Genomic DNA, 13,913 nt, shown 5'->3' with positions numbered 1-13,913 from the left:
GGTAATTTTATGTCCTAATCTAATAAGTCGGTCGGTGTATTCATTCGGGGTATCCCAATCTAGTAAGTCGTTTTTTGAATCTGTAAATGGTGTTTTGGAGATAGTGGGGGTTCGAATTGGTTCTTTGGTAACGGATGAGTTCAGTGGCAATAATTCCGGTGTAGGTGTGGGCGGAATGATTGGAGTCGAAAGGGATATAAGTGTAAGGGGATGCGGGTTTGAAGAAAGTATTGTAACCGATCTTGGTGAGGGTTCTATGGTCGATACGAAGGGTGAGGTCAAGGAAAGCGTTGTTGATGGGGTTGTAATTGAATAGGATTTTGAAATGACTGGGGTAAATTGGGGGGATGTAATGGGTGAAATAAGGGAGCAGTGAAGGATGGAGGTTGGATATAATGAGTCCGTCATCTAGGTATCTACGGAAGAATGGGATGGGCCAGGTCGTGGAAATCTCGGATAGGCTATTAATTCTTCTTCAAATATGGCGAGGGTAAGGTCTGCGGAGTAATAACTTCCCATAGCTAACCCATCTTTTTGAATGAACCTGAACAGATTACCAGCAGAGGAGAAGTAGCAGAGTTTTTGACAGAAGATGAAGAGATCGTCGACAGCAAGGTTGAAGATATGGTGAGGGTATTTTCAAGTTGGTTCAAGGCATACATGACGTCCTCATTTCTTATGTTGGTACATAAAGATTCGAAATCGAAGTTAATAATTTGGATGTTGGAAGGTACTGGTAAAGATTGTTGAGCGGTGGCGATGTTATGGCTGTTTTTTCTTGGTGTGGGTGTTATGCCTATTAGGGTTGTCCATAATTTGGAAAATCTTTAAAATGCTCGGTTGTAATGTCTTATTCTATAGATTATTGATAAAAACAACAATGGCCCAAAAAGAAGCTCACAGGAAAGCCGTTAAGATTTCGTGCAAAGCGTTTGAAAGTTGCTGCCGAAGAATGGGCGTACCACCGACCATAGTACGGCGAGAAGGCTAGTAATCACGAAACTACGGCTCTTGATTAGCTAATAGGCTATGCTTCAATGATCACGACAGCAGCAACTTGCTGATTAGGGGATCAAAGAGTCTGGTACCGGCGGCGATTGTGAAAGCGCACTGTCGGTAGGTTGGCAGATAATGATTTAGGATTACTTCAGAGCATCTTGAGGTACGAAATACATGATGAACAAACAACAGCTGATTCAGAAAAACGTCTAAAGCATGACCGCTTTATTGTGAAGGAAAGCGCTGTAGCCGACATGCCTTGTTTTCATCGAGGGAAAGCAGAGGCGCTTATGCAAGTGGCGAACGAATTCATTAATTCAGAGTGGATATATCAGGGGTTCTCAACCGGGGGTCCGCGGACCCCTGGGGGTCCGCGAAGCAATTTCAGGGGGTCCGCGAGACCGATAATTTTGCAAAATAATTTATAACCTAATTTTTAATTTTTTAGATTAGGGAAAGCATAAGGCAGTTTTCCTCCACAACTGCTAAAACCTCAATAGTCTTCTCATCAGAATAATCGTCTGACATGAAATATCCTACAGTGAAAATTCATTTTAATTGCCAAATTGCCAATAATCTACTGATACAAACATATTGCTGTTTAGAGACGTTTTTTGGGAGTTTGTGGAAAAAAATAAAAATATAGAGATAGTAAGATCAATCAGGTTGACTTCGTAATGTTTGAGAAACCTTTTCGATTGAACGTTGTTAGTGTCATCAAATTAGTGAACAGTCGTTTGCAATAAAAACTCCAGAAGCATTTTCCCTAATTTTCCCCAATGAAGGGATTTAAACCTCGCCCCGAAATCCATTTTATCCTGTGATGTACATAACCACTATTCCAGAATAACTTCAAGATGAGATGCTAGTTAAAAATAATTAGGCTGGACGTGATATGTCCATTAACAATATGTTTCTTCATTATGGGGGCATAAATGTTGCGAACACACCAAAAGTGTCGTCGGAAACGTTATAGGCGTTAATATTATTACATTAGCATCCATCTATCTTTGTGGAAATGGAGTTTCAGCACTCGTTCATATTAAATCGAAGACGCGGAATTTCAAGACCACGTACTTCAAGACGTACTTCACGTACTTCAGCTGCAAAATTAGCTTTGAAATAATAAAAGTCTACCCATTTTCTACCTAAATATAGTATGAAATAGAATAGTATTTTCATATTGAACTAAACCCGAATATTTTTGGCTGACACTCGTCAGGAGTAATCGTCAGAAACTAGTATAGAATTGGAAAGAAGATTGTATATCAACAATCGTATCACAAAATATGACGTCACCAACGATTGTTGATATGCAATGTTCTTTCCAATTCTCTACTAGTTGCTGACGATTACCCCTGACGAGTGTCAGCCGAAAATATTCGGGTTTATGTCAATATGAATATACTATTCAATTGTATATTGAAGTTCTGTACCCCCAAGAAGCTCTATAAATAGTATGATGGTATTTTCAAGAAAAGTCATTTTGCTGCTGTTTATCACAAGCCTACAGTTCATATTTGCACAAGACAGATGACAGTCGCACCATAATTGAGCCAAATTTGAACTAAAACTTGAGGGGGTCCGCGAGGGTGCGACATGGTCAAAAAGGGGTCCGCGAAGCCGAAAAGGTTGAGAACCACTGGGATATATCATCAATGAATACAAATATAGAGCTTAACAATGACACTATACTTTGTGTGATCTGCAGTGTGCTTGAACTGTAGTATATAGGTGACGTTTTGAAGGCTCTAGGGATCGACTGAATCAGCCGGTTATGCTTGACACTTCTCCGATGCTTACAGCAAATTCAATTCACTTGTAAGTGTTGTAAAAGTCCTTAATGATGCTGCAGAAACGAGGTGTGAATGTAAGCACAGACTATGCTGAATATGATATCCAAACTATGCTGGATATTATGCAGCATAGTCTGTGCTTACCTTTACTCCTCTTTGCTGCGCGATCATTAAGGACTTTGACATATCATATCCAGCACAGTATGTGCTTACATTCACACCTCGTTTCTGCAGCATCATTAAGGACTTTGACAACACTTACAAGTGAATTGAATTTGCTGTAAGCATCGGAGAAGTGTCAAGCATAACCGGCTGATTCAGTCGATCCCTAGAGCCTTCATAACGTCACCTATATACTACAGTTCAAGCCCACTGCAGACCACACAAAATTCATTGATAATAGATCCCCTCTGAAATAATGAATTCGTTCGCCACTTGCATAAGCGCCTCTGCTTTCCCTCGATGAAAACAAGGCATGTCGGCTACAGCGCTTTCCTTCACAATAAAGCGGTCATGCTTTAGACGTTTTTGTGAATCAGCTGTTGCGTGTGTATCATGTATTTCGTACCTCAAGATGCTCAAGTAATCCTAAATCATTATCTGCCAACCTAACGACAGTGCGCTTTCACAATCGCCGCCGGTACCAGACTCCTTGATCCCCTAATCAGCAAGCTGCTGCTGTCGTGATCATTGAAGGATAGCCTATTAGCCAATCAAGAGCCGTAGTTTCGTGTTTACTAGCTTTCTCGCCGTTCTATGGTCGGTGACACGCCCATTCTTCGGCAGCAATTTTCAAACGCTTTGCACGAAATCTTAACGGCTTTCCTGTGAGCTTTTTTTTGGCCCATTGTTGTTTTTTTATCAATAATCTATAGAATAAGACATTACAACCTACCATTTTTAAGATTTTTTAAAATTATGGACAACCCTAATGCCTATGCTGTCGAGGTGTTCGATGTACTCGTTCTTCTACTCTGTCATGATATTGCCTAAAAGTTCACCGGGTTCTACTGTGATCCAAGAATCAGCCGAAATAATACGTCTGCCTTCAAGTTTTGAGTTCGTGTTAAGCGTGAAAAGGTCCTAGTTTGTGGGGATTTGGGAGTGGATTAAATAAGGGGATGTGGCAGTTTTCTATGGTCTCAAGTTCTAAATAAGCGACGTTTAATGGTCCTAGGGTTTCTGCATGGTTCTCGGTAATGGTATTCCTATCGCAGAGTGCCCTATCTAATATAGTTTCCAAATTCAAATTGATGGGTGGAAGCGGAGTGGGTTTCAGGGAGGGTTTGGGTTTTTTTAATTTGGTCTCTTTGGGGGTTCGTTTTTAAAAGCAAGCTAAGTACAGAATGTGTAACCTCGTTTTTGAATTTACTTGGGGATTGGAATTGTTGGGTGAGTATAAAGGAGGAGCCTAAACCTAAAATATCCGACTAAGTGGAATCATGACTGTGTTTGTGAAATTGTGACATGGGGTTTTAGGCTTATTAAATTCGCAGTGGTATTCTTATTAATCAAATTATGTTGTGTAGTGATGAGGAGGTCATGTATGTCTTGTTAGTATAGGTTGATAATTTTAGTAATGGTGTTGGTGAATTTGGAATTATTGTATCAATTTTTTCGCAAGCCAAATTCAGGTTTTTCGTTACGGTTGTAATGGAATGAGATTGGGAGGGTTCGGAAGTTTTGAAGGAATTATGTTGGTGGGTGATGGTAATGTTTGAATTAGAAAAGACGAGAAGTAGTGACAAGAATTGAATTAGGTGAGCATGTATAGAGTAGAGTAGTTTTTTCAAGGTTTAGCTATCAAAATTCGTGAAATCAGAGGAAAGAAGATGGAAAAGTTCTGGGTTGTCATCACTCCGGTAATCAAGTGTGGATGCGGGAGAGTCTGGGATTGATCGGTTTGGTTGACTAGTGGGAAGCGGGGTATAGATTCAGTATTGCAATTGCGGGTAAGGGTGTGGGGGTGCTATAACGCAGGGATTCAGATAGTTGTAAGCTCCAGAAGTGTAGATTTTGGCGGACTAGGTTAAGGGTTGATGCAACGGTATAGTTGCCCAACGTATAATTTTGAGTATATAAATCCGTAATTTGATAAATGTTGACATCAATTTTCAGCGTATCGGAAGTTGCTTGGATCAAGAACTGGTCGGCGTAGATATCGTATCGTTCGATCTTCTTCAAGCATTCCTCTCTTTCGTTTTTTTCGATGAATGCTTTAATGTTGTTCCAATTTTTGGCAATTTCGTTGCAAATGTGGTATCTATTAGTATGTTATCTAAAACCTTTGGTGTCCACGAGACACCGATTCCATATTGGCAGATAGGTATACGGTACGTTTTTCATTCCTTTCAGATAATATGGATATTTACGTAGATATGTTAGAATATTACACGCAAGTGGATGGGAAACAGGCGGCAGCAAGTACAGAAGTACCACCTTACAGATTTTGATAATCCCTTGGAATACCCACTGAGTAACTGTTCTGATCTCTATAGAGACTTACGAAAGCCGGCGTTGGTGGATTTATGGAGATTTATGGTCGTCCTTACCAACCCATCCCACAAAGGTCTGCCCCTGCCCCCGTTGGTAAAGTTCCTTGTTGTTTTGCGCTCTTAGGCCACAGGAAACTTTCAAGTTGTTGCTGGGGAACTGGAACATGAACCTGGATAGTACTGCCATAGCTCATAAAAGCTCAACATACATCAAATTCCCACAAGGTGAAGTTGCAGCCAATGGGGCTACACGGTTTTACAACAAATAGCTGCTCAATAGGGCTGTTCAAAAATAACTTTTTTTTCCCGATTCAAGCCGTTCACCTCTTAAATCGTCAGGTTGCCTGAAAAAACCTTTCTCACCAAATTTCACTCGATTCCAACCAGTAAAGGCCTCCGCAGACAAAATTGAAATTTCGGACATTTTGGGAAAAATACCATTTACGGTGAATTTTTTTTTATCGTTTTTCCACGATTGAAAAGTGTTGTCCAGTTTGGGTGAATGAATGCTAACCCATATTTTACATGTCCTGACCCATCTGAAAGTCTGCAGTAAAGTCAAAGTAAGATATATTGATGATTAGTTATAATAAAATCCACAACAATTTCATACAAATTTGTGAACTTTTATTGAAAGAAACCAGGGAACTTTATTAGATGAAATAATCACAGCATTTAGTTTGCGGGTTTGATTGAAATAAGAAAACAAAAAATGAACTGAATGAAGCACCCACACGTAATAATATATTCACAGGAATTAACAATATTCACTTTCCCAAGGTAGTCTTTTTGAAGTCTGGGCGTACTTTGCGAATGTGTTCAACACATTGCAAAATTACATTTCTCTGATCGGAGTCATGTGTCAGAATGTCCTTGTATTCATCTAACAGATTAATACCTCTTTCGGCAGCATCATTAACTACGTTCATAGATGTGACAATGTTTTGTAGATGATTATATTCAGGAAATTCTTGCCAAGTCGAAACATCATATTGGAGAAATCCCATATCCTCTGCACTGAAATTCATGTGTTTGAATATTAGGATGGATCGTTCACCAACCAGTTCATACAGTTCAGTTCCTTCTGATATATTTGGAAACACTGGCTTCTGGGGTAACATTGGCAGTTCAGAAAACAAATCATAAGCTTCATAAACGTTGTGTGCAATGATTTGTTTTTCACACACCCGCAATTTTTTCGAACAGAGGGAAAATGGTATAAGTTCTTCCGTTAAATACCATAAATGGCGTCGGAATGCTTCGATCACAGTCGCAGCAATTTCCGCCATTGGGCCATCCCCAACCTTGAGTTTCAGCATTTTTTTATAGAGCTGCAAATCGTTGAATGCGGCCTCTGAGGCGAGTGGAGCCCGCAACCAATAATTTGTATAAAAGCAGGCAACAAAATCACCAAACTGCCTCATCTTGGTCACCATTGCTTCGTCAAGTGGTAGCTGGTCTTTCAAGAGCAGCATCTTTAATATGTAAATCGCAGACGACATCCACCGTGCTCGGTGATGTGCGCCTGGTTTTCGAAATTTGAAGTCTGGAATCGTTGTTTTATCAATATAAAACAACGAAAGGCGAAGCAATTCTTCGTAATCATCCCGGGGTAGGTAGTGACTGGTTTTATGAATTTCTTCCAAGGATGTTTTTGCAACCAGCACATCGTCTTCTTCAATATTTAGTCCAATAACCAAATGATTGGTTTCATTCTGAAAATTCAAAGACTGCCACTTTCCTTTCAAAACCTCGAATACATCCACTTTGTGCCCGGTAGATGTGCCGAAGATCTGCTTAAACACTCTGGAGGGAATTATCTCAAGCACATGGTGACGACATGCGGTCCAAAGTAGTGGGTGGCCAAGAAGTGCTTCCAACAGAATACGTGCACCATTGAATTTCCCTGTGCTAGATGAGGTTGTGTCGAAACACATGGATAAAGCAATGCTCCGCTATGCCCCATTCATTTAGCATATCATGTATTGCGTTGGTTTGATTCAACCCTGTGCCAGACGCCAACGCTGTTGTTCCAAGCAGCTTTATGTTGTCTTGAAAACTTGCCAATATCGCAATGTACTCTTTAGAAGACATTTCATTACCAGTTCTCAGCAGCTTTTCATCCCAATGAATTGTGATTGATCTGCCTTTGGTTGGAAATTTGAATTTGTCCCTAATATCTGTGAACATTTTGCTGCGTGCAGTATTTCTCGACCGCAACGTTGTTGAGGTACTCATCACAAAATCGTCAACATTACCGCCGCAATCTAGAATGAGTGATGATAACACATCATTCAATGCATTGCTTGGAAGCTTATGCCTATCGGCAGCAGCAGATACTCTAGCTAAAGCTGACGTTTTTCGTGGAACTTTAAAAAATATGAAATCAGGATTTGTCACGCCACTGCAGCCGGGCATTTCATCTTCTGTCGATCGGACCGAGGCAGATGAGCCCTCAGTATCGCTAGTAGATATAATTGAGTCTGGTGATATTACAATAGAAGAGAACTCGCACTCTTCTTTCGATTTTTTTCTGCGATCCATTTCGGCAACCTCTGCGGCTCGTTTACGACCGAGCTGTTGAATTAGAGCCTGGTCTTTATAGCCAAATGTGAATCTACGTGACCCCCGCTGATCCTTTAAAAACACACGGTCCTCCTCATTCAAATGTTTCTAGACATCTTCCTTTGCAATATCAAACAGACAACTCAATTCACGTTAAAATTTCTCGATTTCTTCAATTGTATTCCGAGTCTTCGGGATCACTGAGTCATTTTTTTTCTAATATTTTCGTACGTGTGCCATAACGAGTCAATTTTTTGGTAAATTGTTTTCTAGTTTTATAGCAGATATATCCCGGCGTTGCACCTCCAGCAAGTTTGCTCCAAATGGCCACGAGTTCATTCCAGACGAGACCTCTAGCAACGAGAATTGTCTTCTTATTTACTTTCAAAAAAAATGCAAACCGTTGTAGCACTTCACCAGCAGTAGGTAGTCTCAACGGACTAAAAGTTTCCCTTCTGGTTTTTCCAATGAAGGGTAATTCAATATCCCTTGAGCTAGAGCGTCGCTGCATCTTGAAGTGATCCAAAGGATTTCACAGCAGTTCGATTTATTTTTGTCCAAGTCAGGAATTCCCAAAGTAACCTATATGCTGTAAATACCCTGTAAAAGATCATCACAACATATTAGAGTTATTGCAAGCAGTAACCTGCACCAAATTAATAGGCTATGACTTCAGAATACGGCCAAAACAGTATGTTGCTATACCATCGATATCTAGCGCCAAATTACGGCAATGACATTGCAAACTTTCATTGCGTCAAAGGATATGAATAAAAATTAGATCTCAACATTGAATGAAATCGCATGAATGGAATACACATCTACTGATGAACCCGACCACTGCATTCTCTAATAAGTGTAGCATAGATGTCCTCCAATCCTCAACGGGAAAGTTTGTATCTGTCAGCAGCAGCCACTACTTCGGGAAAGGATGATACTCTTCTTGGCATTCGGATCGAGATGAAATCAGCCCTGTTGCTTCCACTGGTGCATGATACATCATGTGTGGGTTTCGTGCTGAGTCGCTTGCGTGGGCTACCGGTAATAACTTTGTTCAGTTCACGCTGATGCTCCAAAAAGGCACAGCGCTCTTTACTCAAGTGTTCCATGACATCTTGCTTGGCAATATCGAACAAATACCTCAATTCACTTTCAAACTCTTGCAATTCTGCGATTGATTTTAGAGTCTTTCGATAATCTCGGACGTTTTTCTTTTTAATATTGTTGTACTTTGTGCATAGTTTTGTTATTTTTCACGAAATTTGTTTATCTGTTTGATGACAGATGTACCGCGGTGTCCTACTTCTAACAAGTTTTCTCCAAATCGCAGAAAGTTCTCTCCTGACGCAGGCTATCGCATACCTTGTTGTAGTCTTGTTCAGTTTCATGTAGAACATAAAACGTTGCAAAACTTCACCAGTAGTTGGTAATCTGGAAGAAATGAAGATTTCTCTTCTGACTTCTCCTATGATGGGCAACTTTACATCCTTGGGTGATCGGTCCATCGATACTACGGGTTTCATAACTGACTACAGAGACGTATCCTATCAATCTACAAATATATCACGTTAAATGATCTATAAACAAAAACTGAACCCTTTTGACGCTTCCGATCCTCGCATACCAGCTGATCTCTTGATCTTTCTACGAGAGTACGATTAAATCGACAACGGGACTAAAGGATGGGCGCATCGACCATAGCCTTTACAAACTAGCCTGGAAGCGGCAGACCGATTTAGTGCTTTTGTTGTTCCGTGCAGCGACACCGCGTGTAAGACTGCGACTTTCATTTTCTGCGGCCATTTGCTACTTGGACCTGTGCGTATTTTGTATATATATCTAGCCGATGGATCTTACTGAGGAAGAACTCGAAGAAATATTTAATGACGTAAGTAATAGCTATAGTAACTGATGATATACTAATTATTTCATGTTATTAATAAAGGAGTGAAAGTCAAACGGAACCAGGGAGTACTCCCCCTTGCTGTTGTGTTGAAAAGGGCCTCTTGAAGTTAAATGACGTTTTGCTCATATGTTTCAGAATGAAGAGGACATAGTTGGAACGTCAGATAGGGAGGGATGTTCGGAGAGTCAAACTGTGGAGATATTGATATCGGATGTTAACTGTGAGGAACTATTGGACACCGGGATATGTACTTTAAGATTGGAAATAACGATAAAAAAGGAAACAGACCTATACAAAGAACTATTGCAAGATATAAAGAAAACTGTATCATTCGAAAGTAAAAAGGAAATGATGCTATCATACTCTGCCCTCATGCAAAAGACCTACATTTGCTGCTTAGATATACCTGAAAGTCGTGTCAAGCAATTGCTGAAGACGATTATTCCGGGAGCAATTTAAAAAGCTACCGACGGGGGAGTTTCAAAGTATAAGAGTGTATTGATAACTGATGATGACCTGAAAGTAATTAAATATATATGTGGTGCTATATTGAAGTGGGCTGTCAAAAAGTTTCCTGGTGAATGGAGAGATTGGTGTAAAAACCAAGTATCTAATAACCCTCTACCAATGGAATTCGAACCTAAAAACAGAGGAGGACTGATATGCCCAAATGAAAGATTTTTTTACCTAATGAAAGAAGTCGAAATTTATTTTCAAAAGCAAAAAAAACTCACGGTTTATTGACCTGAGAAGCATTCTCGGGAATGTCAATATTCCATTACATTATCCACATTGTGACCAGACCCTTGTGAAACTCCTCATTTCTAAATATGTGAGAACAAGAACTCATACATACTGCCTGGCTGCGACGAGAAATTATCATGAACAAAAGAAATATAAATCTAGAGGTTCCAAAGCACTGCGAGATCGTATCCGAAGTTGAATATGGTCTCAACATTATCGAAACTGGTTCTTACATATTTCCGACACACGCTACTTCATTTCCTTTGCATATTTCCGTTTCCATTTTATATTGCTTTCTATTATTTTATTTCAGTGTACACTTTGCATGCATTTAAATGTTCTCTGAGGCAAAGTTGGGTGTCATATTAGAAAATTAAAAAACAATTACTCCAAGTCTCCCTCGTTACTTTTCATTATGACAATCTTGTGGTGTTTTTTATTGGAAAAAAAATATCAATAGATTACTGGCTGCTCGTCACTTCGTTCATTCTTTGCAATTATTTGTCAATTACTACATTGGAACGAAAAAAAAATTGCTAAGTTTTGGTATGCATGAATAGCCCAATGATTGAGTGTTAAACTTTGTTACTTTTGCATTACAATGACAAAATTTGCTGTCAAGTTGCTGGAATTGTGAAGTAGTGACCGAGTTCTATTCTTTAATTGAGAAAGAATTAGATAGTTTTGCCTACAGAGAGACATGAAAAAGGCCTGGTGTGGAAAGGGATCCGGTAAAAACTGCTGTTTGCCGGGGTGCACAAGTTCTCAGAGAAGTGGGATTCGCCTGTATAAAGTTCCAAATGAGAAAGATGGTGGCTCCCATTCTGCAGATCAAGAATAGGCATCCAATTTTCATCAGGTTTACCAATTCAGATAAGTTAGTTGGTCAAAACTGAAATCAGCTGATTTCGCTATTTTTTCTGAAGGGTTGACTAAAAAAAGGTCGTCGCTTTTGATCGAACCACGAATTTCCATTATCTTAGCTGTAAAGGACGAATCGCCAAAAGGAGGACATTTAGGCGTCCTCAGAGGACATTTTCAAAAACCTGAAAAAGGAGGACAAATCCTACGTATTAGGGACGGTGTGAACCTCTGAAAGGTTCGGGTTCGTGTGAACGCGAACCTTTTTGAAAGGTTCTGTGTGAACACGAACGTGAACCTCGTGACGTCATATTGCTAATTCCTACCCTATCTTTCAATGAAATGATAGCCCATATTAATGTAGCCTACTTGTACACGATACCCAGCGAAGACTCGGGCCACATAATGTCGCATTGCTGAAGTACATATTGGCGTTTTAAACGTCGCTAAATGTATCAACCGCGGTTATCAAAGGATATAATAATCTCATAAAATCAATACATTCCGTCGCTTTGCCAACAATTGCGACGAGGACTTACCAGGGAATATAAGCATACGCCTTAACGGTCTTAGCCAGACCGGACAATGTGTTCGGAATCTGAGTATTGCTACATTGATATTGAGCAGAGTGTAAAACGGGGTTCTATACTCGCTACCGATAACATAAACAACAAGTTATATAGCAGTAGCCAGCACCTTCATCGCACGGATTTGGTTTTATTGATACAGTAAAGACATGAAGTCGAGATTGACCCCGTACGCCCGCTCGATTTTTTACATTAGAAAACGATATCAATGTCATTGATTGGTTGAATAACCATCATTCGCTGACTACGTATATCGCTCGTGATGTTGTGTGATTGCGGGTCAAGCTCACAGCAGAGAGTCACTAAATATTCACAAACGGAAATCTGGATATTTCGAGAAATTTTTGGTAACAAAAAAGCCAGTAAAACTTTTAAGGTTGTCAGGGTGCATGCTCGTTTCGTGTTGATTTTTTATGCTGCCAGCGCCATGCATCGAGTGACCCGCAGTTGAAATGCAATAAATTTGAGCCAAAGATCTTATAATGAAGTGCAAATTACAATTTACCAAAAAGGTTCACAGTGCAGAACCTACCAAGGTTCTGTTGTGAACGCGAACCTCTAAATTTCCGAGGTTCACACACAGAACGCGAACGTGAACCTCACGTTCACACCATCCCTACTACGTATGGTAACCCTACTCTATTGCCACCTCTAAGTCAATACCTGCTCGTCCGGTACCTACTGTTGTTACCAATCCATCTATTCATTGACCCCAAAAACCACAATGCAATCCATGAACATCAAGTATCCTTTCATTTCAGCGTTTATTGAAATACAGGGATGATTCTCAATTTCGTCTGAAGACGAAGGAAGTGTACATTTGCGAGAAGCATTTTGCTTCAGGAGACATAGTGGCCAACAGCAAACGATCCCGGATCAAATGGGGAGCTCTGTCTACGGAAAATCTCCCAAAAAATCACACGAGTGCACTCCAAATTCTGCTAGAAGAACAATTGTCAAAATTCACTTCCAATTTCTTACCCGAATAAGAAAGATTATGGTTCTATTGATGATGTTTACACTGATTTTGTTTTGCATCCTATTGTAAACCGGAGAGCCCACAAAATTGATGAAAACAGGCTGCACTTGACATATTACAAAGACCCCGACATTCACGCGTGTCCATACATGAGTCTCTTGATTCGGCATCAATCTTCTTCCTTTGAACTGTCTTTAGCCATTCAAGGAGTGTATGCATCAGCATACTCTTACTTTGGAATTTTCGCTTCAAAAGCTGCTTCGGGATTTGAAAAAGTTGGATGTCTGTGACGGGTATGCAGTTTTAGCATGGCGGATAACCTCTGGAGAGTACGTTGCACTGCAACAAAAGAGGGAGGAAGGTTGGTCGAAAAATCGAGGTCAGTTAAGTTTTTCGTGTATTGAATCTGAGAAAATTAAAATTACAAAGTTGAATAGACTTACAAAAGTTGGCAAAGAATATAAGTTTGCAAGTTTCCAAGCAAAGCAGATACTTAATCATATATTCTTATATTATAAATATTATTATCCTTATTTTAAAACTGTGACGCAATTATACCAACAATTTCGAGGATGTTACTTTACAGACATTATACCAAAACATGCGAAGTTGTCATCTCCAAATATGGTTCTGTATGTGCAGAATGCATGAAGTCACATGTTAAATTTGATGAAAAGCAAAGGAGTAAATATCGCAGGCTGTCCAAATTGCAGGAGGTACCTATAAAGCAAGCAGAAAGGGCCAGTCGACAAAGACTAGAACAACCAATTGAAGCACCAACAAGTTCCAACGTTAAGTTATGACTATGTAGGACATAGGTACAGTATGATCGATATTTTTTAAATATACTGTTCTTTGTAATGATATGCTGTTAGTTTGCAATTTTTCAGTCATTTTATAGTATGGTTCTGCTGTTTCCAGGGACAAGTTTAGAAGCACATATCGTCCGAAAAAAACGCGGTAAATAATTATTACTCACAT

The 13,913-nt window shown here is 39.8% G+C and overlaps 1 protein-coding gene across 1 annotated transcript; it reads left to right on the top strand.

Moving 5' to 3' along the window:
• The first annotated feature begins 4,093 nt into the window (after window positions 1-4,093).
• LOC145448750 (uncharacterized) lies at window positions 4,094-11,143 on the top strand. Its single transcript, XM_080327210.1, has 2 exons — window positions 4,094-9,743; window positions 9,897-11,143. The coding sequence occupies exons 1-2, from the start codon at window positions 9,702-9,704 to the stop codon at window positions 10,218-10,220; spliced, it is 366 nt and encodes a 121-aa protein (XP_080183336.1). The 5' UTR covers window positions 4,094-9,701; the 3' UTR covers window positions 10,221-11,143.
• Window positions 11,144-13,913: the final 2,770 nt, after the last annotated feature.

The sequence above is a fragment of the Botryllus schlosseri genome, chromosome 10 (genome assembly GCF_051294905.1).
Source record: "Botryllus schlosseri isolate E-star chromosome 10, Bs_hap1, whole genome shotgun sequence".
Lineage (NCBI taxonomy): Eukaryota > Metazoa > Chordata > Ascidiacea > Stolidobranchia > Styelidae > Botryllus > Botryllus schlosseri.
The sequence above is the reverse complement of the archived record's forward strand: the minus strand, read 5'-3'. Positions and strand labels throughout refer to the sequence as shown.

What these genes read in the sequence shown, in the direction of transcription:
- LOC145448750 (XM_080327210.1), top strand. Translation starts at nt 9,702, where the DNA reads ATGGATCTTACTGAGGAAGAACTCGAAGAAATATTTAATGAC. An exon ending in TCGAAGAAATATTTAATGAC is followed by an intron (nt 9,744 to 9,896) that starts GTAAGTAATAGC and finishes CATATGTTTCAG; the next exon opens with AATGAAGAGGACATAGTTGG.